The following is a 25,488-nucleotide window of genomic DNA, read 5'->3' as shown; positions in this document are numbered from 1 at the left end:
GAAGAAGATGGAGAAATGGGTTTTAAATTTCAAATTTTGTAAGTTCACGTTTTTTATTTTCATCCCTCCATTCTTTTTCAATTTTGAATTTGGTCCCTCTAATATAGTAGGGATCACCTAGAAGGCCATGTACGCAACTAATGCCATGTCAACGATTGCCACGTCATGTGCCGTTAGACACTTTGACATTTTTTTAACAGAAGTTGACGGTAGGGACGAAATTCAAAAAGTTATCAACTTACAGGGTTTGTTTTAGAACAAAAAAAGATACAGGGCCGAAAACCAAAAACACGCGAACTTACAGGGACCTTTTACGTATTTAAGCCAATTTTTTTTTATGAGTTGTGCGGTACTTTTGTTGTGTTTTCTGCAAGAGGATCTACTCCAAATTCAATGATGTCTGATACATCTTGAAAATCAAAGAGGACCTTCATCTTCCTGTGTCATCTATCCCAATTCTTGCTATCAAGAACCGGAAGCTTTCCCCAACATCTGTTTTCAAGTTTATCCATCACACTTGTCATCTTTTAATTAATTAACGAGTGTGGATACATGTGATTCTTGATAAATCTTGATTGAATGGAACCGAAGGCGATTGATACCAGTTGCTGGGATTGTAGAAAAAATAGAGAAAGGAAAAGTGAACTGTGAAAGAAAGTGTATATACAAATATTTTTTGGTCTATGCAACAACTCTACTTTCTCTTCTTATTCCTTAACTTCAGTAGTGCCCAATACTTTCTAACTATGACATACCATTAGTTACTTGCATGACAAGTAAATTCTCCACTACTAACTAACCGTATTATAACAACTATATACCATATTAGTTGGATCTTCAGAATGACTTATTTCAACTCCAAACATCTATATTTGAATTACAATTCAATAGAGACAAAGAGTTGTAGCTACAGTTTTAGGGTAAAAGACTTGTTGAATAGGACAAACGCAAGGTGAGGTCAATGTTTTAATTAGAAAAAAAATATACTTTCACACTTCATAAACTGTGTAAAGTGTAACAAAAAGAGATAGAAAAGGTGGAAGAAAAAAGATAGAGGAAATTTTTTAACAGAAATGTGACGATAAACAAATGTAAGAGACGTGTAATAAAATATAAAAGCAGATTAAAAGAGAAAATGTGAGAAATGTGATTAAAAAATAAAAAGAAAAACATTTAACTACTTGTCAATTGTCATTTATGAGAAGAAAGCTAAGCCTCTCGTATTCTAATTGACAATGACATAGTTTATGGACCACTTCGAGAACAATCCTCGTGGTCATTATCTTAATTTATTTTAAAGTAGTACCAGTTCATTCAATTGTAATAATATTTTTTTAAAAAAATAAAATTCATTCATTTAAATCGATAGAATACATTATTCAATATCGCTAAAAACGTAAAGAATGAACCTGCGAATAAACTCACTCATCCAAGTTAATAGCATATAACGACGTATGCCTACAACAGTATATGATAAAATTAAACTGACCGGAATACTCATGCCTCCGAATCTGCAACGTTGATGCCCAAATCTTTGATTGAATAATCGATCTTTCAATATGAATCAAATGAACACCGCAACAAGATAGAAAATCAAACAACGCCGCACAAAACGACGAACAACACACCACTACACTCAGATGACAAAATCACGAGGAAGATCTATGTGAAAATCACTTATTTAGATTGAAATAGAGAAAAAATGACAAAGAGAGATGATTTAAGGTTAAAAATGACTCAAAACCACCCGTCAATAAAGAAACTGGAAGAGAAAACCTAAAGTTCAATTGTAATTATAGTTTTTTTTTTGTCAGATAGCCTAGTGGCTAGAATTCGGTGGATAAATGAGATGTCCGGGATTCGAACCCCGGTCTATACATATAATAATACATTATCCTAACGAGATATAATGTAATTATAGTTTTTTTTAAAGAAAGTAAGAAAGAAGAAGAAATGTAATTATAGTTATTACCCAAAAAAAAATAACATTGCAATTGAATACTTAAAAAAATCTTTAAACATTTGTATTATACTTTTATACGTCAATTCAATGAAATACATCACAACGTACCCACTTGAGTCGACAAAAAAAATACAACGTACCCACTTGTCCGAGTTAAGATCCCACTCAGCTACATACTTGTAAATAATAAACATCACCAAGTGTCCCTTGTCATTTATCTAAATTGTCTTCTTTGGAATTAATTAACTTGCATAAATTCATTTCATACCTTTCAACAAGAGGAAACCCCCACATATTGCACGTTTTTTTTGCTTCAATATACCATCATGGTCCTACTTCATTTTCTACATTTAACATCCACCATATCGACCTCATCCCCATCTATCCAACTTTTTTCGTACGTTACCATTAGTTTAATATTATGTACACATTACTTTATCTTAGCTAAAATCCAACTCTTTAATTTTATTTTTGTCACACACACATTTGGCCCCTCAAACTGAGTCATAGCACACATTTTAGGACATAGATTTATAGGTGTCAGAAAATCTTGTATTCACACAATCGACACATAAAACATCGTTTGATTAATATCAAACATTCTATATATTATACCTGATTCAGTAAGTTATGTATATTTTATCATATAAAACACCTGATTCAGATCAGTGATCGAGATTGTCAACTACCAAAATGGATTAATGTCTATATAATCCATTTTTCACTATATATTGATACATGAAGCATATTTAACATCAACCTTAGAAAGCAAACCCACATAAAACAAGAAGCCAGTGGTAGCTAACTTTAGCAAACCTAGCTATTAGCAATGTTGAAGAGCCACAAAGATTGGCCAGAGCCCATAATCCGAGTTCAATCATTGTCTGAAGGATGTAAAGATTCAATCCCTGATAGGTATATCAAGCCTCCAACTGATAGGCCAATTGTAGACACTTCTTCTTATGATGATATCAATATTCCAATCATAGACCTTGGAGGGTTAAATGGTGATGACCTTGATGTTCATGCTTCAATCCTTAAGCAAATTTCTGATGCTTGTCGTGATTGGGGTTTCTTCCAAATTGTAAACCATGGAGTGAGTCCTGATTTGATGGACAAAGCTAGGGAAACTTGGCGTCAATTCTTTCACTTGCCTATGGAGGCTAAGCAACAATATGCAAACTCTCCAACAACTTATGAAGGGTATGGAAGTAGACTTGGTGTTGAGAAAGGGGCTATTCTTGATTGGAGTGATTACTACTTTTTGCACTACCTTCCTGTTTCAGTCAAGGACTGCAACAAATGGCCTGCTTCTCCACAATCTTGCAGGTAATATAAGAGAGCTTTCTTCTCCTACCTCTCATAGTTTTTAAAAATCATCCCTCCAGATTTGTCAATCCTCCAAACGCATGAGAAAAATGGTGTTTTTTCTCTATCTGGATTGACAAATCGAGAGGAGTGCGATATTCTATAAAAATCCGTAGTTTACTTAGTTAAATTTTGAGAACCGCAATCTAGACTTTGTTGGGAGGCCCAATTATAGAACTGTTTTGCATATTGGGCTTTAATAGTTTATACTGACGTTCATTGTTCAAAAGATATAAATCTAGGGATCTTCTTTTTCTATAATAATATTGAGTTTCTCGTGCACTCTATGTAGTTTGGATTATAAAATCCAAACAGCATAGACAACCTATAAAATCATCTCAAACAAGTTAAAACATCTCTCTCATATTTTAAAATTCGAATAGGGTGTAAGAGAAATTCATAGAATGAAAAAGCAACTCTCTTAAATCTATTGGACTTTCGCTTCACCGTGCTTATAAGTTTTTATTTTTTAGGGAACCTTATAAGTTATAAACTATTTTTGTCTCACATTTTATTCGATATGCCACTTCATTTTTAAAGACTTGAATTCTCTTCTACCTATTTTCTGTCCAACAAGAACCCAACGCCAAATCTCTAGTTGGACAAACCGTCAAAGTAAGAGAGAATTCAATTATTAGAAAATATAATTATAATTAAACGATAAAAATAATATTTTACTTTTGGAGAAAAAAAGAGACTAAATTATATTTTTCATTTATGAGCACATTTACTCTTAATTCAATTGTCTAACCATAAAACCAGGCATAGAGGATCCAATTTGATTAATTATAGGTTAAATATGTGCAGGGAAGTGTTTGATGAGTATGGGAAAGAGCTAGTGAAACTAAGTGGAAGATTAATGAAGGCTTTGTCATTAAACCTTGGATTAGAAGAAAAAATTCTTCAAAATGCATTTGGGGGTGAAGAGATAGGAGCATGCATGAGAGTGAATTTTTATCCAAAGTGTCCAAGGCCAGAATTGACATTAGGTCTATCATCACACTCAGACCCAGGAGGTATGACTATGTTGCTTCCAGATGACCAAGTGGCTGGTCTTCAAGTTCGAAAATTTGATAATTGGATTACGGTCAACCCTGCTAGACATGGCTTCATAGTCAACATTGGTGACCAAATACAGGTAAATATTTAAGATTAAAATATCATATTTTTCTCTCACATAAATTATCCTAACTATTAATGTTTGGCTAGTATTCACGATAATTTAATACACGAATCTGCCCACGTGGAGAGACACATGGGATGGGAACTTGGGGGTTGTTCTTTATCATTATTTTAAGTTTATTCTTCAAACAACAAATGTATACTATGCACATGTCTTTCTTAAAATGCACATGCTCTTTACTTACGTACGATGTTGAAAAGGTTAGATAATTTAAATTTAGGCTAAAATTAGGTGTATTGTGTCCAAATATTTTATATCCATTATTTATGATTTATGTATTATTACCCAAAATATGTATTTTAAATTGGAAAAATGTCCTTTAATTTTTTTATATTATCGAGTGACATAATTAATTTCCAATTCTTTATATTTGATGCGTACGTCACCACTTGCATCACCATATATAGTTTATACTTTATATGCTTGGGATTTGGGATAAAAGATGAGTTTATTAGTTGATTGATTCTTTTAACCTATCCTCATATTATTTTATTAAAAAAAATTCTATACTATTGGAAATTACATTCACATGTCTACATAAATAGATAAACATTTGGCTAGTGTTATCACTTGAAGTCATAGTATTTTTTATTGGCAAGGTAATTTTAGAAGCAACCAATGCTCTTTATATCTCTAAAAGCTATATATAACTCTCAAAATACACATTCAAACGATATCAAAATCATAGATTTATAAAAAATGTACTTGTATGGAAGACATATAAGTTTGGGATAACATATAAGAAGTTTGATGTTTTTGGTTCGAACTGGAACGAATGAAAAAAAAAATTATTTAACAATTAATTACTAAGAAGAAAAAAAACATAATTCTTTTTAAACCTTGAGAATGAAAAAAAGTTTCTACCTTGTTTTAGTCTATGCATTATAGTAGCGAAAATGAAAGAAGAAAAAAAACTAAGCTTTTATTTTCTCAATGGTTTTATTGACAACAGAATCATCTGATTTAATCCAATTTATTTGCATGGTTCGATAAGTAACTTAGTATTTAGACTAGTGACTTCATAACCTTACCTATTTGATAATCAGTTCAATTTGTAAAACACTAATTATTGTCCTGAACTCCTCGTTATTTAATGTAACTTTTTTTCCACTGTTAAAATTTGCCTCATTTTTCCTTTCCCTCTGAGATATATATAAGTCACATTAATTAATTGGTTAATTTGTTTGTGTATGTTGACAATTGAACAGGTTCTAAGCAATGCAACATACAAGAGTGTGGAGCACAGAGTGATAGTGAATTCAGATCAAGAGAGACTTTCTCTTGCATTTTTCTATAACCCAAGAAGTGATATACCCATTGAGCCATTAAAACAGCTTATCACACCTGAAAGACCTGCACTCTACCCAGCAATGACCTTTGATGAGTACAGACTCTTCATTAGAATGAGGGGACCTTGTGGCAAATCTCAAGTTGAATCTATGAAGTCTTCAAAATAATATTCATCATGCTCTAGGGTCATTCTATATTATATATATCTATCTATATTCATAAAATTGCACATTAATTATGAGCCATAGAGTAAAAAATAAATATTTATTGATATATACTGGGAAAAGTTGTTTTCTTTTTAGGTTTGAAATTAATAATGTTGAATGGATCCCACAAAGATTCTTCATTTTCTAGCTAGGTGAGTATTATATTTTGTCATTGTCTCCCACTTCCCAACAGAGGATTTGTGGTGATGATGAAATACACCATAAGTTTTCATTGTATTGTACTACAAAACTAATTATTGAATTTCACTCTTTTCCTTTCCCACTTGTTTATTATTGTTTGTTCTCAAAATTCAAGTATTTTTTTTATTATTATTATATTTATGTATTCCAAATCGCACAAGTCAGCAATAATTATTTTAGTTGTATTAGTTATGCACGTGATCATATTATATGTTTGAGTGAGCATAAAATTTGATAATGAAATTAGTAACATGCATACAAGTGGTTTGTTGAGAAAACTAAATCTGGAAATTTCATCTTCAGTGCACAAATATTTCTTATGCTACTGAAAGCACACTTGATAAGAACCTTTCTACCTGCACCAGACAACGTCTTACCAAGAATTTATTTTCTTCCAAACTCCATCTTTGATAAAATTGAACACTAATTTCTTGTTCTTCCAACCCACTTGGGTTGGCCTAGTGTTATTGGCTTGGGATCTGGGAGTGTGCTCCTCCTCGAGGTTTTAGGTTTGATTATCTCTGTGTCAATTTGGGTGGGCTAGTTTAACTTCAAAAAAAAAAAAAAAAAAAAAAAGAATCTTGTTCTTCCCAATCATAGATCATAGCCCCAAATATTTTCCTTGTCCTAATACCTTGTTCATCGAGCATACCTTGATCATCTTTAATTACAGTACGTACCTTTCTCATCAATGAACATTTGATAATATTTTGTTGTTTCCGAATTGAAGCGGCTGCATGAATAAAGACGAGTATTCAAGTCACCCTCTTTGAGCCAATTTGTTTTTGCATGTTATCTCAATACTTTTCATCTTGCATCATCAAATTATTGATATATATTTGGCTTCATAACTTATATTATACGTTTCCTATTAATTTTATAATAAGAAATAATTATAATTATTCTGAAAATCCTATTTCCAGTGGTTTTATATAAATTCATTTACTAATAATATATATACTTGTATATCCTTGTTCATAAAGGAAAATGTTATTTCTCTATAAAAATAACTTCAAGAATTTTTCAAGACACAATTGACAAGTTTTAACTGCAAGATTTATTTGTTCACTTCCTATTTTTCAATCACACCTCCTTGAATTGTGGTAAATAGTGCATTGTGATTGGCTGCTCTTTATTCTTGAAGAATTCTTGATGTTATTTTTCTAGAGATATATCATTGCTCGTTCAGAAATTGGGGATCTTATGAAATGAAAGAAATTGAGGTTTTTTTTACATGTGCCAATTGAGAGATGTCTCGATGAAAACTAGCAGAAAGACTGATACTATGTATCCGTCTATCCACATTTTCTTCTGTATTTTGTTGTATTTATATTTGTTGTGGTTTTTGAACTCGAAAAAAATAATACTACTATTAGATTGCTACGAGAAAATTTGTAGAAAAAGTATTCAACTCAAAAACATATATTTTTTAATTTTCTTTAATTTATGCATAGATTTAAATTTAAATTTGGAAAAGAATTGGGTTGCTAAGGGTAATTTTGTCTAGAAAAAAGTCCGACCCAAATATATTTAATTAATGGTTGACTTCAAAGTTGTCTTTATATAATAAAGGTATAGATGTATTTTGTTGTATTTATATTTTATGTTGTTTTAAATTTGGGAAAAAAATATTATATTGATACGAGAAAATTTGTAGAGAAAAATATTCAACTTAAAGATAGTTATATTTGAAAATAATTGGATTGCTAAGGATAATTTGTCTAGAAAAAACTTCGACCGAAATGTAGTTAATCACGATTTACTCTAAAGTTGTATTGATATAGGATCCGTTTAGATTTAATTATTTTTGAGCTTATGAAAAATAGTTTATGCAAATAAATAAACGTTTATATTAATTCATAAGTTCTCTTTAACGAAAAAACTTCTTTATTTACATAAGGTGTTTTGCTTAAACTAAAAACCAAGTCAATACAAACAGTAATGATATATATGTTCTCCGTTTTCTAACAAAGTTGGTCTAGCCGTTTTCATTTAATTAAAAAATAGGAAATGCGGGGCATTGATGGTGTTATGCTTAAACTAAAAAACAAGTCAATGCAAACGATAATGATATATGTTCTCTCTTTTCTAACAAAGTTGGCCTAGCCGTCTTCATTTAATTAAAAAATGGAAAATGCAGGGTATTGGTTAAGGAAGCAAACATACTACTCGCTCAGTTCCATATTAAATGACACAGTTAATCTTGTCACATATATCGATGCACAATTTTGATCTTAAATAACTTTACTAATCTATTAGAAAAAATTTGATATTTTGAAAGACGAATCTAACAACATCTTATATGATATTATTTATCTTTGATATTAGTAGAAAAATCTAATCAATATATGTTAAGTAAAAAATGCACGTTTTCAAATAGGTTATCTATTACGGGACGGAGAAAGTATGTATTCTTGCGTCCCAAATTGTATGACGTTTTGGGCATTTCACACATATTAAGAAATGTAATTAATACTGTGTGGGAAAGAGATATTATGAGTTGTTTTACAAAATTATCCTTAATAAATAATATAGGAAAGATAAATGAAAGAATTGAAAGAAGAAAGAGTAATAAATAGTTAACGATATAATAGGAAAAGTAACATTAATGTTTCATTGGTATTGTAAAGTGACATACAATTTGGGACAAATATTTTTTCTAAAGTGACATATAATTTGGGACGGATGGAGTATTACAATAAAAATTATGTAATCAATTTTTCAAAAATCAATAAAGTGTCATTTTCAATTTAAAACTTTTTTTATTTTTTATTTTTTATCTTCCTTGGGACACCTTTTAGCATACCCTTTCTCAAAATTCTATCTCATTCTATTGACTTTTACGGTTTTACCAATGAATATAAACATAATCCCTTAAATTTCATGTAAACTATCAAATTTCATTAATCCAATTTCATTATCAACCTCTCATTCATTCTATTTAGCTAATTTTTTTGCAGCGATTGTTTTTCTGTTTTAAAGAAAATAGAAGGCACGAGTTTTCCCAATAGTAACTTGTAATTTAAATTAGCTTTTGTAAATCTTTTTAAAATTATTTTATTTTGTTTAAATTCTCCCAAAACACTTTTTTCTATGAGAAAGGGTTACCTAAACACAAGTATGTCCGACAACGTATAATAGTACCACCCATGTAATTTTTTATTTTTTTAAAGAGAAATGATAACCAATGCTTATAGAGCACAGATTAAGGAAGCAAATATAGTAACAATTCATTGGAAGTTATGTAGTCAATACTTCAAAAATCTAAAAAATAATATTTTCAACTTAAAACTTTCTCTTTTGATTTCCTTAACCAGGGCTGGTGCCCCGAGCGTAATAGTTAGCGTGACCTTTTTTTTTAACATTTCTTTTCTTGACTCGGGTTGCATCTTGGACTGAAATTTGAGGTTCTCTTATACAGTGTTGTAGAGTTTCTCGATTATTGGTTGTTCATATATCATGAATCATTTTATAGAACACCTGTGCCCAAGTGGAAGAAACATGCACATGGAGTTGAAAAGATGTAATCGGGTCAATAATCACTCCATTAGTACTAAATTGAATTGAATGCTGGAAAGAAGGAAATGGAAGATGTCCACATTGATCATTAGGAGATGGAAGAACATGTACATGGAGTATTGCACTTGCTTATTTAGGTTCTATTATTTAGATTTGTTTAAATCAAATCAATTTCAAATGGGACATTTCTTATGTTTTTTTTGTTCGATGTCTTTGCATCCAATGTTTTCAGCAAATCATACTCTTTTGATTCATTTTACCTGTTATTGTGTATGGTATCTATCAAAATTTTGGTATCAAAGCAGCCTCCGATTACTATATATGGTGCAAAGTGCAAATATGTTCCACTGGGCCAACAGTCCAAAAACTACCAAGAACTCAGATTTGATTCGTCTCAACAATTTATTTGGTTGACATTGAAAATTCATGATGCAATCACAAAACACAAACACCTCCTTTTTTTGGTCTGCATCGGTTCATTAGTATATTTTATTAATCTATTACATCAAGCAACACCTTACATAAACAAAGAAGACATTTAATTTAAATATCCCAGGATAATCACACAAAGCACTAGCTGCAATTACATATTATACACAACTGAAACCTAGACAAAGAAACCCAACAAAATAATAGGGATTAAAGACTAAGATAGTTTCACTATATGCTACAGCTAAATTATACATTCAAAAAGAAAAGACAACAATCACCGAAGGGTATTCAATCTAAAACTATCCTTGGTGGAAGGTGCACACTTGAAGCTTGCTCTGGACATGTAACAAGTTTCACAATAGAACTGGCGGTGAGATTGTATCTTCTCCGCACTTCAGTGAATCCACCATAGAGAACTTGCTGAACCCAGTTCTCCACCTCCGTATCACTGTCCGAGACGTATGCAGCTGCAAGCAATTGATCCATGACTTCTGTTTGGATTTGTAAGGCACACTCGGATCCAAGAATTTTGTTGAAGTTATTTCTTACCAATTTCAACACTCTATCATCAAGGGAATCAAAATCATATGGTTTAAAAACAACTGTTTCATCAACCTGATTATACAAATCTTGCAACCAAAGGTTTTGGTTCTCAGTTGAGACATGTTCAAAGTTTCCATCATCTGTCTGTTTCTGTTCATTCTCTTCAGCTGGAAGATTCAAATCTAAAAGCCGGTTTGATGTTGTATGTGCCCTTTTAGCCGCATCTGCGAGTAAATGGGGATCGTGAAGTTCATTGTCACCAATCAATTTTCGTTTGTTTATGAAATTTAGATTAGGAATGATGTTTATTGAATTGTTAGGTACACCGATGCTTTGGTTTCTGATGTCTCTAACCATATGTTCAACTTTGATCTTGATACCTCCGCCCCGTACACTCAGCATTCTTTCCTCAGAATAGTTGGAAGGTTCCCTTGTTTGCATCAAACTATTTTGGTAACCTGAGAAAGAAAAAACAAATATTGCATTGTTTGCACTAACTTCTCGTCCATGCGAGTCTGTGATTTTTCCTGTCTTGATGGCTTGAGACAAACTGCTTTGAGCTACTATATCCGCTTTATCAACATTTTCAATGAAAACCACAGACAATGGTTTCTTGCAGCACTCATCTACGAGAAAATCAAGGTGAGACTTCCCTCTGAATTTCACATTACATCCATTCATTTCTTTGGAACTCAGATCCACAAAAGTAAAGTTTTCCCGGCTTCCATACAGTAATTCAGCTAGAGAAACAGCAATTTTCTTTTTACCATGCCTATCGGGTCCAACAAAATTCATCCACTTGTCCCCACGTTGATTTAACCCATGGTCTTTAGCACTTTTTGTTGAGCCACAGACTATTGTTTTAATAATAGCCCTTATGGCTTCATCTTGCCATCTTACCGCCTTGGAAAGAGCTTCAAAAAGAACTTTGGGATTTCTAGCGTCATCAGCTTGTTGATAATAGTCAAAAGTTAAGCAGGATGAAGATTGGGACGGACGCATCCTGATAATCTCTTCATCCAAATTAAAGCTTGAAGTAAATCGATTAGGGATTTCCTTTGGAGGCTCCATTGTATATTGAACTGCAGCTTTTGTCAATTTATTGCTGGTAGGAGAAGAGCATATACCTAAGCCGAGATCTGTTGTTACTGAAGTCACAGATGTGGGAGATAGTTGACTACCATCGGACACACTTGAACTGGAGATGTTGCATGATCTTAGGTCACCTGACTCAAGATCTTTTACATTCTGGAACATATCAGTTAGATTTGGAATATTTTTCACCTGTTTTGCCAAGAAGAAAGAAGGAAAAGAATTGCTGGATTGTAATGCAGACATCGTTTGAACGCCAACAGGTGCATGAGAGTTGAGATTGATGTATTCTTTAGATGATTTGTCTACGATTTTGCTGCTGTGGTTGTCGGCGTCTTCGTTTTTGTTGTCAGCACAATGAAATCCCACAACAGTATGACAAGTATTTGCCTTGGGAATTCGCTGATGCAAAACTTGGCATATGTTGTCCAAGTTATTACGCGGCGTACAAGATTCACTACTATCCCCCAAAACACCATCATCTTTGGTCTGCACTGAATGAAAGAAAAATGGTTTTTTTACACAAACAAAAAGAAAAGGTCTTCACTATTAAAGTATAATAAATTTAAAGGATAGACTTGCCACGGTTTTTATACAAATAATTAAACTGAATTTAGTTAATTTAACTGAACCCTACACACCTTAACAGTCAATGTTTTTGTTGTGCCAAATTCTGTAGTCTTCAACCATTGAGGTAAGTTAGATGGGTATGGATCAGGAGCTGAAACCGAAAATCTTTCATTTGAAGCACCAAGAACTTCATGTTCACATTTTTCACCAAATTGATTATCATGAGGAACACAACCAAATGAACCATTTAGTGGACCTCTCAAATCGGACTGTGATGAAAAAAAGCCACCAAGTGGTACAAATGAATCCATTAAGCTGTACAAAAAAAAAAAAAAAAAAATTGTTTAGACAAATAACATAAGTGTGAAAGATGCAGTCAATTTATTTGTCATTCATAATAACAAAAAATTAGTGATAATCATAGTAATTGGATCACAAAGCTGCAATCCATCTCCAAGCTTATCAATGTTAGCAAGTTAATTACAAGAAAGACGAAATATCAGTATTTCTTATAGCTGCAGCTCAAATTTAATGGAATCAGAACGTGTAAACGGTTGTCGTCAAACTCAAGTTGCAAAAACAAAGCTTGGATTGAACGAAAAACCATTGGAGAGGCTGTTGCTTCAAAATAATTCCAAATATGATTTCACATAGATTACATCATAAACAGAAATATTAAAATTCAAGATACGATATAAATAATACACATAAAGACTAAAGCTTCAAAACTAGATAAAATTAAAAAATAATAAAGGGCACAGGCTTGTCACAAAGATTTAAGACCAAAGATAAAGAAATGAATTTTTTTATTAAAAAATAGAAGTAGCAAGCAATTAAAATATTTGGAAGCAGAACATAACAAGAGACATAAACATAATAAATAAACCATATTATGATATCATCATATTCATATCATATATACCTGGACCTGGGTCTCTGATATGATTCAGAAGCCTTAACAGAAGTAATAGGAAGAATCTGCAAATCCCAATCTTTCTCCACAGAAGGAAACCTACCCAGAAATTTCAAGTAACTTTCATAACTATCAGCTGCACCTGCTAACCAAAACTTATCATAATGAATCTTCAACAATTTCCCTAATTCTTCAACAAACCCACCATCATCGTTGACAAAAGACTTCAACTCTCCAAAACTCACTATAACACCCGGTCCCACACACTCCTCCACTATGGCAGCAATCTGCTTTAACTTCAAACTCACCACCTCGCAGTCACCACTCTCTAACTCCTTCCCAATACAAATCACTCGCAACCCGTCAAGTTCCAAAGGTAAAACTCCTTCTCTCCGCTTCTCCACAGCCTCGGTAAAGCTTCTCAGAGCATCGTTACCACATGCTCCAAGAAGCAGAGGATTTTTCCCTTTACTTCGAACAAGAATCTCCCCAATTCTCCGGAAATTCTCATCTACATCACCAACCCCAGATAAAAACGGAAAGCCTAATCCAAATCCAAACCCAGCCCCCCGGCGTGGCTGCTCCGGCAGGTTACACAGAAAAACCGGTGGACCACGACGGAAGAGATGGGGAAGTGGCCGGAGAATTGCAAGCTTAATCTCGGAGCTTCGAAAACCAGCTTCAGCGAAAACTCTACTAACAACCGGGTCATCAAGAACTGACAAAACCAAATGCTGCAACTCAACTTTAACAGAACTAACAGAAAACGTTTGTTGACTCTGCAACTGTTGCTGCTGATGATAGAAATGGAAATTATCAGGATGACGCCGTTGATTCGCCTGAGATCGTTTAATCGCCGCCATAAGCGAATTCGAAACCGGTGGTTCATGATCAGATGAAACGTTGTTATGCGAAGAAGGTGAACGGTCAAGTGATACTGAGAGACAAAGATCAAGTGCTTTGAACTGTAAGCGTGGTGAGTAAGCCGAGTTTCTCGAACGAGAACATGCGTCGCGGAGGATTGAAGAAGATGGAAGAGATAACAAAGCGGATATTGCGTGAAGCGAGGTTGTTTGTGCGTGTCCGCGGCGTTTTGCGACGGCTACTGCGTCGTTTAAAGCTTGGATTGCTTCTGGTGTTAAGCATTGTCTTGCTGATGATACTGGTGTTGGCATGGTTTGAAGTTTGTATTCATAAAACGATGGAATAACAGAAAATAATTTTGATATTAATGATGGAAGAAGGTGAGGTTTATAAATTAGAAAAGTGGTTTTATGTTGTGAAGTGAGTACTACTGAGTGAGAGTAAGTAGTAGTATAATTTTGCACTTTGCAATTTGTAAGAGCTTATATAAATAAATATTAATGTGTGGGAATAATGGGAGTGTTGTGAAAATGAAAATGAAAATGAAAATGGTGGGGCTAGAAAAGATGGTGAGATTGATTCAATGAGTGAACAATGAGGACATATTCTTTTCTTTATGTCGATAATAATATTCCAACAACATTATTATTATTATTTATGTGTATTCTATACGTATGTATAAGGAGAGATTACTAGATTAGAATCGTTTTTGTTTTGAGGGGGTACAGGATTGAGTTTGAGAGAGATTTGTTTGTCGATTAATGGTGGAGATGGTGGAGTTGAGTATCAAAGTGTTTACGTATTAATTCTAGTCGTCGTCTTCATCATCATGTTTATGGTTGCTTTTCATGAGTGAGAGAAAGAGAAATAAGAGATGCTTCGTCCACTTACTTTCCGAGTGGGCCAACAACCACAGTCACCTTCTGCTCACGTATAGCTCTTTTTTTCCTTCTTATTATTCTTGGAGCATACATAATAATAATAATAATAGGAATCCTCAATGGAGAGTTTTTACCTCATAATTTTGGACCTCTAACTTCATAATGTGTAGATTCTAGTCGCAATCCTTATGAATGCATCTATGATTTCCTGTATCACCTTGCTATCCAAGAATCGGTGAATAAATCAACAAATTTATCGACAATTATGCTTTTTTACTGCTGCCCACTTACTTACCATTTGCGTTTACTAAGAGATAATAATGGGGAGTTTTTCTTTAAGTGAAAGTGCATATAATTCATTCAAATCCACCAAGCCCAATTTTTTTTTCTTTTATTGAATTCATTATTATGCACTAATCGGTCTTTCTAAATACTGAAAGCCAAGTCAACAGAATTTAAAATAACCTTCTAAGAAAATTATTTGATAAAAGTGAGAAGAGTTTTCTTTGTTTAACAAAATCTTGCTAACGAGTCTTATAAGAGCACACTTTAAAGATTCTCAATTAAAAAGTTCTTCGTTTTAAAAGTCAAATATGGTGAACCAAAATGAGTTTTGTACAATGGTTTGTGAAGTTTTGTTGATAAGAAATGATATCTTAATATGTGTTCAAATGTGCAGAATCATATAATTAAATTCAAAGTGTTAAATCAAGTTATGGTTATAAAAGAATAAGGTATTGAACACATTTAAGAGTATCTGAAATTTGCAAGAAGTTGAAGTTCTGGAACAAACTCTGAAGAGTACAAGAATCTGAAGGACTCAGACTTTGAAGGTCAGAAGATTATGAAGAAGTGAAGCTTCTAAAGACTCAGACTATGAACCTCTGACTGATTTTGTCGTCTTATGATGGATGTTCACTATCACATTTTAATAGTACAACTTATCTTCTTCCGATCACGTGCAGAAACAAACAAAGAACTTCAAAGACAAATAAAATAAAACGGATAATTCCTTTAAATGCAAAGGAATTTCAAACGACCTTTCAACGACATTAACCAAATCATAAAACATTTCAACGTCTCTGATCAAGCTTCTTAAGGAGTCAAATTGATGCCCTGACACTCTCTAACGTCTCTTAGATTTTCCTCTCTACAAGGAGCTGAAGACTTGAAAAAGAAATAAAAAATATCTAAACTTTTAAAAGTGTCCGTACTCTGTCAAAATCAAAAGCGCACAAACACTTCAAGAATTTCTTATAAACTTTTATATCTTATAAATTCTTAACACTTAGAGTCCAATATGTATTGTATTGATTACACCTTTGATTGTATATCAAGTGTAAAACCCAATAATATTTTATTTAATTAAGTTAGATTGCAGAAGTCTCTTTCAATTATGATTGAGCAGAAAAAGTCTCTTTCTTGTGTGATTAAGCAATACAAGCCTCTTGCTTGTGTGATTAAACATTTGTAATAGGCTTAATTACACTTTTGGTCCTCGTGTTTTGGCCTACTCACGAAACTGGTCCTGCCCTTTTAAAACAGAACAAAACGGTCCTTCAATTATCATTTTTGTTGCATTTTTCGTCCCACCCCCCATTTTATTCTCCAAAAACGCAGAGAAATGTCAGTTTTAGACGTACCCCCTATGCTCAACCATGAAATAAATAAGGAATAAAGCATGTTGGTACAAAGAATCCACTTTATTCAACACACTAACCAAAAAAACCCTAATTTCTAAGATATGTTTCAAATTAGGTTTTTTTAGTTAGTGTGCTGAATAGAATAGATTCCTTGTGCCCACATGTTTTATTCCTTGTTGATTTCATGGTTGAGCATACGGGTAGGTCTAAAACCGCCTAAAACTGTCATTTCTCTGCGTTTCTGGAGTTTGAAAATAGGAGGTAGGACGAAAAATGCAACAAAAATGATAAACGAAGGACCGTTTTGTTCTGTTTTAAAAGGGCAGGACCAGTTTCATGAGTAGACCAAAACACGAGGACCAAAAGTGTAATTAAGCCTTTGTAATATTAATTATTAGAGTGAAAATTCCTTAAAAATGAAAGGAGACTAGACTACTATCGGTTTGTAAAAATCTTTCTATTTTCACTCACTCGCCAATTTTATTTTATTGTAAAATCATTAAGTTTTGACCCGAGCCTCTTTGTGTGTCAGATCATTTTTATCAGTTTGTGTATTCTGCAGGGGCCTCCCGTACTATTTGCTCTTTCTTGCAACTTATTTGGTTGTGCTCTATGGGGGTTATGTGGAGTGAAAGAAACAACAGGGTTTTCAAAAATAAGGACCATACCGTTCACCAATTGGTAGAGAAAATTAAATTACAGTCTTTTGGGTGGATGAAGACTACTAATTTTTCTATCCGTAATAATTTTCATATGTGGTGGTTAAGCCCTTTTGTTTGTTTGGGTATTGGCTAGCTTGTTCTTTGGCTATTTTTGCCCTTGTTCTTTTGGCTACATTTTGTCCTTGTAATTGCTTACTTTTGAGTTTTCTCTAGCACACCTTGTGCTTGAGATTTCTCTTTTGATTTCTAATATATATTCCATTTTTGCTTGTTAAAAAAAAAGTTTTGACCCCTTTCTGATGTAACATATTTTATATGCAATGTCATACGCCTTATTAATGTTGAATGATCAACATCCATGTAAAATGATCAATATTAATTAAAGTAGTAAAGATAAAAATGAGAGAAATAAAAATATGATACACTTATAGGTTTTAACTCCATCAAAAAAAAGTTATAGGTTCTAATATTGCTTGAAGTAACATAGGAAAAATATACTACAAATTCGTATGAGAATGATTTTCACCAAAACAGTTTTATTTCAACCATACGGATTTATTTTTTTGCATTAGCTAATATCGATTTTAAGTGCATATTGATTTCTTTTTTTTTTACAGGAGTATACATTTTTTTTAGAGGAAGACAGGAACATACTACATTTTTTCTTAGAGGAGGAAGACAGAAACATACATATTGAGTTCTCATCTGTTTTATTTTATTTTAAAGAGATATTGAGTTTTTTTTTCTTTTCTCACAACTAAATTTTATAGTCAAAACTCAAACTCCTAATTAGTCAAAGTCAGATTCCACTTTCCAGTCCATTTAGTTGAATGAGTTAGTTCGATCGGATTCTTTTATTACGTTAAAGACTAATAATATCACAAATCCGCTTTTATTTTGGTGTTACTAAAATACTCCACCCAATCTTGAACATAAGAGAATTTTTAAGTTCATTAAAAACTGATGTATTTGACTTATATAAATATCAAATACATTATTTATTCAATAAACTTAACAAAAGAATCTTCTCTTATATTCGAGAGATCAGAAGAGTAATTCTCCTATCACTTATAACTTATAAACAAAACAAGAAAAATAGAAGGAAAGATATTAATGGGTCAAAAGTCTAGTGGAATGGTAAAGGTTTAGGTGAAATGGGAGGGCAAGGAAAGAACATTACATCCACCACCACACACATCCCATTCATTCGTCCTCCCAAATAATATTGAACAAACATTTTTTTAATGGATTGAACAAACATATTTGTACATTCCTTAAAAAAACATATTTGTACATCAAATTTTTGATGTCGAATATATATATTTTTTAACATTATTATGTGATTTTTTAATGCATTTTTAAATTATATATAAATTATAGAAGAAATAACAAAAATAAATATATATGGTGTATATATTTTGATTTTTCAAATAATATCCTGTGAAATAGAAGCTATGATACAGAAACACCACTGCTTTTGAGGGTGGCCAGAAGAAGCATCTCCTATCACACTCACATTGCTTTTCACATTTATTTTCCACTTTCTTTCTCATACCCCACCAAGGGGAATGGTTAAAAGGCTATGGATTTGACATGCATATTTGTTGTTACCTTATTTGTTCAGCTTTTGCCAACGTTTTCACCTTCTTTTCTTTCTTTGTCTTTTTTAATATTTTTTTCTCAATATTACAAATTAAATAGGCTTGATTGGGGACCTTATACCTCCAACTATAGATACACTAATAATAGATATGAACTTTCTCAGTGCCCACGAAACCCTCTCATTGCTCACACACAATGCTATGTTATCATAGTTGACTCCATTAGTGTGCACTTCAAACTAGCTACTTGATGACAAAAATTGCACTATTCCTTCTTTAATATCTATTCTTCTTTTTAATTTAGCTATCTTCACAACTTTAAAAAATAGTATTACCGACAAAATTTAGATCACAAAAGAGAAACAGTCTCAAACATTAAAACTACTTGTAGATACTTAAATTCTTTAACTATTTGATCTAGGGTTCAATTCCAAGTCGATGCATATGTAAAAAATATATGTTGGATTGACACATGTCCATGAACTATTGAACAACTTGAAAATTCATGCATCATGCATGTATAGAGGACTAAAAAAAAAAGTTATATGAGCATACAGCTGAGCTAATAATAAAAGTAAAATTTCAATGAGAGAAACTAGGATGCGATTGACACCAATCAAGGGAGTAAAGCGTGAGAGGGAAAGGAGAGCAGCATAGGATTCGTAGGACAGAGTTTGATAATGAGAGGAAGATTGCTTTCAGAAAGACAACATATGAAGACAAACCAAAAAATCCAAGTGTCATGCTACAAAATGAGAAGTTGTGGGGGGCACAAATGCATCAATGTATGTATGTTCTGGGAAAATAAGATTTTTCACTTGTTACTTTATTTTAATTTAATGTGCTAACCAATAATAGAACCTTGAACACAGACTTACCCGTGTGTGTTATAATAATATTGTGAGAATAAAACCTAAGCTACGTACGAGGATATCCGTGCTAGTCAATCTCTTTTAATCGGGTCGCTTAAACTTGCAGGTTATATGAATAGGGTTAGTGTATACGCAAAAGATAGACAATTGCTCTTTAGACATCTGAATTTCGTTCATGATCGGATTGTAACTCTTGATCGGCTCTTTTTATGTGTTAAAAATCGATTTGGTTGTAACTTTCGACAATATATTTTTAGTAAAGTGAGCAATTTTGAGATGTCTAAAAAGCAATTGTCCAAATGATAAACAATTCTGATATGTTGGTCCAAGCACACACTAAGCAAGTATTTGGGTTAAATAAGATGATCTTCAAGCCATAAAAATAAGATAAATGCTAACATGTGTCATAAGAACACATGTTAAATAGCTCAATGTAAAACTTTTGTCTTGAAAATTGTTTGTTTTTAATTGGACAACTACTGATCTTCCAAATGCGTGGATGCAGAGTTTTTATGACGACATGGAATTCCATTCCGGAGATAGTAAAATAGTTTCTTATTGGTAAAACAATATTAGTTGTAAAACAATTAGATATATAATAAAAAAAAATTAATTAACATATTGGTGTGAAAGCACATGTGTGGAAACGAATATAATAGTGCTTCGAATAGAAGTACTTTCCATGAAAGAAATCTATAAAAAAATTATATGGATTCATACAAAAAGTCTCTTGACACTCTCAAATCTCAATTTCGTGACATAATAAGGGACCAAAAAGACACACATTCTTTGTCCCGCTGAATATAACTGGCTAAGATTTTTCTGGGGAAGCAAATGATCTTCATAATTATTTGGAGAAGAAAGTCAAAAAAGGTAATTAATATGTAGTTGGCAGATTTCTCAGCTCACAAATCTTTAATATTGGTGGTTTGCTTGTCATGAAAAAATTAATGTTCAGATTATTTTTCTTGGGGGTTTAGACCTTTCTTTGCATAAAAAATGAATAAAGTAAAGTTCGTGCATGTTTGACTGTTTCTCTTCAATGCTTAGGTCTAATAAATTCTTGGTTCGAAATTATTCATGACACTAGGACATCATCATAATACTTAATCAAAATGGGCGAGGATTTTTAACATGTAGCCAGAAATGAAATATAACATGTGGTCTGCATTAGACCAGCTCCTATACTATAAGCAATCTCCAATAGTCTTGCAAGGGCCTATTTGGTTGAAGAGAATGAAGGAGGTGGTGGGAGAAGAGAGGAGCAAAATTTTTCTTGAGTCAAGTTTAACTCTCCATCAAAAGTTGGGGATTTGGAGGGGAGTGCTATTAATCTAAAATTTAAACTTAAATGTGTGATTTTATATGATGTGAACTTAAAGATGTTTCTTTGAGCAAAGAATTAGAATGAAAATGCATCACATAGTCGAAAATCACCTATCATTTGTAATATTTCAATAGATATATTAAAATAAAAAGAAAAAGAAAAGAGTTTAGGGAGATTAGGCCAAAACCAAGAAAACAACCACATGTAAAGCAACAACTGACTCATTAAATGTTTTATCAAAAACTTAAAAGAGTTGTTCTGGTTAAGAACACAAGCCTAAGGTTTCGCCCCTGAGAAAGGGTTGCTGCCTAGGGTTTTGGGTGTGTGTTAAATGTGTAGTAGAACGATATCACTTATCCTAGAAGTTAAGTCATCCTCTCTATAGTGTCTGCTCTAGGGTTTTGTCATCGTATTGACCTTCCTAATCATTTCCTAGGTCCCAAATTCATGGGAGGTGACAATCCTAGGAATATTCTATACGACAGGGCAATGATCAGGCATGTCTTGGTTGTTTAAGGTGGGACATCACGAGACGACAAATCAACCTCTCTACGTTCTCCTTCTTTGGGCTATATGTATGGCCTGACCTTCTCATAGGAAACATTCCTTTAGCTCGATTATCCCCCATGTTTGGGCGCCTCTGGATGGGGTACCAAGAAGTAGGTAGTTTAGACAACCCCCGAGTGTCAAGGCCATGAACATTTGGATGTTCAATAATAATTGTAAATGTTATAAAAAGTTCAATGTCTTCAATGCTTATTTAGAGAAAAATATCCTAACGATTAGTAGCATGCATGTTTCTCATGTAATATAGGTCTTACTTTCAGTCTCATGATATTGATATTTCTTGAATGATTGGTTTCTTATCTTTGATGCACACATTTTGTTGTTGAGTGTGTTTTGTATCAAAGTGAAGTCTTTCGTAATTTTGTTGTGTTGCCGAGCAAGACTTGCTTCTCTTTTATTGAATTTTTCTGAGTTCACAAGCTCTCTCTTATACCACTTGATCACCTTTTGTGTTTTCATCTATTTATAAAAATCCAAATTATTTTGCCTCTTCAACATGACTCGATACTGACGGTGAAGATAGATCTGAATAGTGAATTTAAACTCTGAAGAAGAATCGACAAATAATTTTAAATTCAAAGTAGGAATGAAATTCTCGTACACGAAACTATTCAAGGATGTTGTACTTGTACATAATGTATTGAATAGGAGGGAAGTGTAATTTGCCAAGAATGTAGTGGTGTGCAAGTTCAAGAAGAAATGTCATAACAATGTCTTTGTTCAACATGGTTGTTAGGACATCAACATTTATGATGAAGACACGTGATAATATTTTTCATTGCCAAAATCACATTGTAAAATTCAGTTTGAATAATGAAATAGAATTTCTTTCTATGTTTTGCAGAGCATCTCTTTCCTTAATAATTTTCATTGCCAAAATCACTTTTCACATAAAGGTAATAATATTTGACTTTCAACTTCTTCATGTCCCACGTACCATTTCCTATTAGTGGCGTCTAGTGCGCATGAATGAATTGTGTTCTCAAGTTCTGTCCCCTTTTCTTATAAATGACCTTTCCTAATAGTACTTTATGCTTTGCTTTTGATGAATTCAACCCCTTTTCTTATAAATGACCTTTCCAACAGCACTTTCTGATTTACTTTTGATGAATTCGACCCTTTTCGAAAGCTTTCTCTCTAGCACTACCTTTTATTCTTTTCACATAAGGTGGCATTCAGAAATAATATTTGTACGATTATAATGAACAATTTTAAAAATAATTCATTATCGTATTTTTATTGTATTCTCACTTTATCTTTTTTTTTTAATTTCAAAATAAGAGGGAACAAAAAAGATTATTTATCACAAAATAATCGTATAAATATCATTACGTTTATTCTAATCGGAGAAAGTGGCAAACTTCACCACATAATGATATTTTTCTTTTCACTTTCTCTTACATGCCAAGCAAATAAGGATTACACTCCCGTCCAAACTAACTAACATGTTACTTCATTGCTAAAGTCTATTAGAGATGAGTTGGATGAGGGGCTCCTAGGCTAATTGAGGTACTAAAGAGAAAATACTCAACTTTACAATGCATAAAATGTTTTGGCATCCTGAAGAAAGTGTTTTTCATATTAACACACATAACACAACTCTTGAAAAAATTAACTTGGATACCGAAGCCAACTCAAAACATCGGAGGGTTAATTTAAAGGTCCATAGATTATCGACAACATCATTTTTAAGGAAAAGTGCATCGTCAACATATTACAGGTGAGACACAACCAACCTCGAGTTCCCCACTTTGAAACATGAGAACATATTGAACTCCTCGGAACGCCTAATCGAGCCACTTAGACCCTCTACCACTATGAGGAATAGGAAATGAGTAAGAAGGTCCCTTTATGCGAGACCCCTGGGATGTTGATCTCCTTAGTTGAGCATCTATAAACTAAAACAAAGACTTTGAGGAATAACATTCCGAATCTAAGAACTTCATTTAACACAAAACCCTAACCTCCACATTATGTAATTCAAAGAACATCATAAAGTCATATACTTTCTCAAAATTAACCTTAAAGATGAGGTAATATCCTTTCCCGTCTTCTTGACTAGATCAATAATTTAAAACTTTCATATTGATCTCTACCATTTGGTTAAAATTTTCCATTCAATTTTTTTTTTTTTTATCTTTCCCTCTTACATAAAAATAAATATCCCATTTAACATATTGGGTGCAAGTGTTCGTGCAAAGAAAAAGACAGACTTTGACGTTTCGGTTGCACTAAAGATTTTCTATATATTTGGAACGTGTTGTTCTGTTTCTGTAGTTTTACCTTTTCATAACAATAAATACATTGATCACCAGAAAGTGGGGTAGGCCATACATGATGCTGCTGAGGCCTTTTGTGATGTGGTTGCAACTTGCAAATGGAACGCACTAGCAATGCTTCAATACAATTCAACAGTCCTACATGTAAAATTCTAAGTAATTTTGGAGTGTTGCCAACTTAACATTATGCTTCTCTTATCATCTTACATAAAAAAAAAAAACTAAGTAATTGGAGTATTACCAACTTAATTACCATTTAATTACTAAGTTTTTAGTGTCGTTAGCGGTGATTAATCTTCAATAAGAAATCAGTGTCTAATTTTTTATTTTATCATATAAATTTAATACCATTTCTCTTCCAACGGTGTCATGATTGATTACTTTGATGATACATACATGTATGTATAAATTAATGACTTTATAAAATATTGTGTTCGACTTTCTAGCATATGATTATGGGTCCTCAACCCTTCATAGAAGACGAGTAGAGTTTTTTTCTCTCAATATAATGTTATGTTTGGACTTTAATTAATAAGTTTATGGAAAAATTATATATAAATTAATTATGCAGTATATATGGTCAATATTCTACAATGCTCCATGTTCCTCCTAGAAGAAAAAAAGTTTTAAATTCAAGTCTAATCATCATATTAAACAGGAAATCTAATCAAGGAACTGATTACTTTCACCTCTAAAAGACACTAATGTTACGAAAAGTGAATATTGGTCTATTATTAGGAGAACAATGATAGAAATGGAATAACTTATGCTTAGTGAATTGTTGGTGATTGGTAATAATTGTAAGGTTATGTTAAAGGGACCACGAATATATTCAACATCACACTCACTTCTCTAATTGAATAATTTCACTAACTCCTTCACCACCACTCCACAACATGCTTGTCGCATAAAGTATGAATGAGATATGACTGCAATTTCTCTTTCAAAATTTTCATTGGATTTTCTTCAATACTTGCCCTCATATGCTTCAACCATATCTTGAAATCATATCATTACTCTTTCTTTCTTATAACAAACAATAATTCATGATGAAGTTAGTTGATTAATTTCAAGGCATGCAACTCATTTTCTTTTGAGTCTTTTTTCATTTCACTTTTAGGTTTTAAATTGTTAGCCCTCAAATTCTTAGAAACAAATGTTTGTTAATCTAAAATTTGATCGAAAAGTATGTAAAGTTTAGTCGATGATTGTTCTACCTACTACATCTTATTCATGTGGAGTGTATTAATAAATTCGCCGTTTCAAAAAAAAAAATAAGATTGTTCTAACCAATTTTTCTTTTGAGTAAATATATAAATTAGTTCTAGAGAAAAAAATATAGATCTATTTAATATCTTATAAATGTTTTTTTTTTTTTTTGAAGAGATCAAAATGAAATATATTAACAATGGCGATGTAAGCTCATAAGTACAAGATGTACTTAAGAGAACACCCCAACCAAATAAGAGTCATACAAGGTATATACAAGAATAAGGTCAGTCGAAACCCAAA

The 25,488-nt window shown here is 32.5% G+C and overlaps 2 protein-coding genes across 2 annotated transcripts; one reads left to right on the top strand and one right to left on the bottom strand.

Moving 5' to 3' along the window:
* Nucleotides 1-2,458: 2,458 nt before the first annotated feature.
* Nucleotides 2,459-6,301, top strand: LOC11417986 (probable 2-oxoglutarate-dependent dioxygenase At5g05600). Its single transcript, XM_003600870.3, has 3 exons — nucleotides 2,459-3,292; nucleotides 4,139-4,469; nucleotides 5,723-6,301. The coding sequence occupies exons 1-3, from the start codon at nucleotides 2,793-2,795 to the stop codon at nucleotides 5,969-5,971; spliced, it is 1,080 nt and encodes a 359-aa protein (XP_003600918.1). The 5' UTR covers nucleotides 2,459-2,792; the 3' UTR covers nucleotides 5,972-6,301.
* A 3,852-nt stretch (nucleotides 6,302-10,153) lies between these two features.
* Nucleotides 10,154-14,798, bottom strand: LOC11410353 (protein SMAX1-LIKE 8). Its single transcript, XM_003600869.4, has 3 exons — nucleotides 13,290-14,798; nucleotides 12,439-12,682; nucleotides 10,154-12,286 (listed from the first exon to the last, which is right to left on the bottom strand). Exons 1-3 carry the CDS (start codon nucleotides 14,453-14,455, stop codon nucleotides 10,451-10,453), a joined length of 3,246 nt encoding a protein of 1,081 aa, XP_003600917.1. The 5' UTR covers nucleotides 14,456-14,798; the 3' UTR covers nucleotides 10,154-10,450.
* Nucleotides 14,799-25,488: the final 10,690 nt, after the last annotated feature.

Source organism: Medicago truncatula, chromosome 3 (assembly GCF_003473485.1).
Source record: "Medicago truncatula cultivar Jemalong A17 chromosome 3, MtrunA17r5.0-ANR, whole genome shotgun sequence".
Lineage (NCBI taxonomy): Eukaryota > Viridiplantae > Streptophyta > Magnoliopsida > Fabales > Fabaceae > Medicago > Medicago truncatula.
Note: the sequence above shows the minus strand (reverse complement) of the source record. Positions and strands in the feature narration are given on the sequence as shown.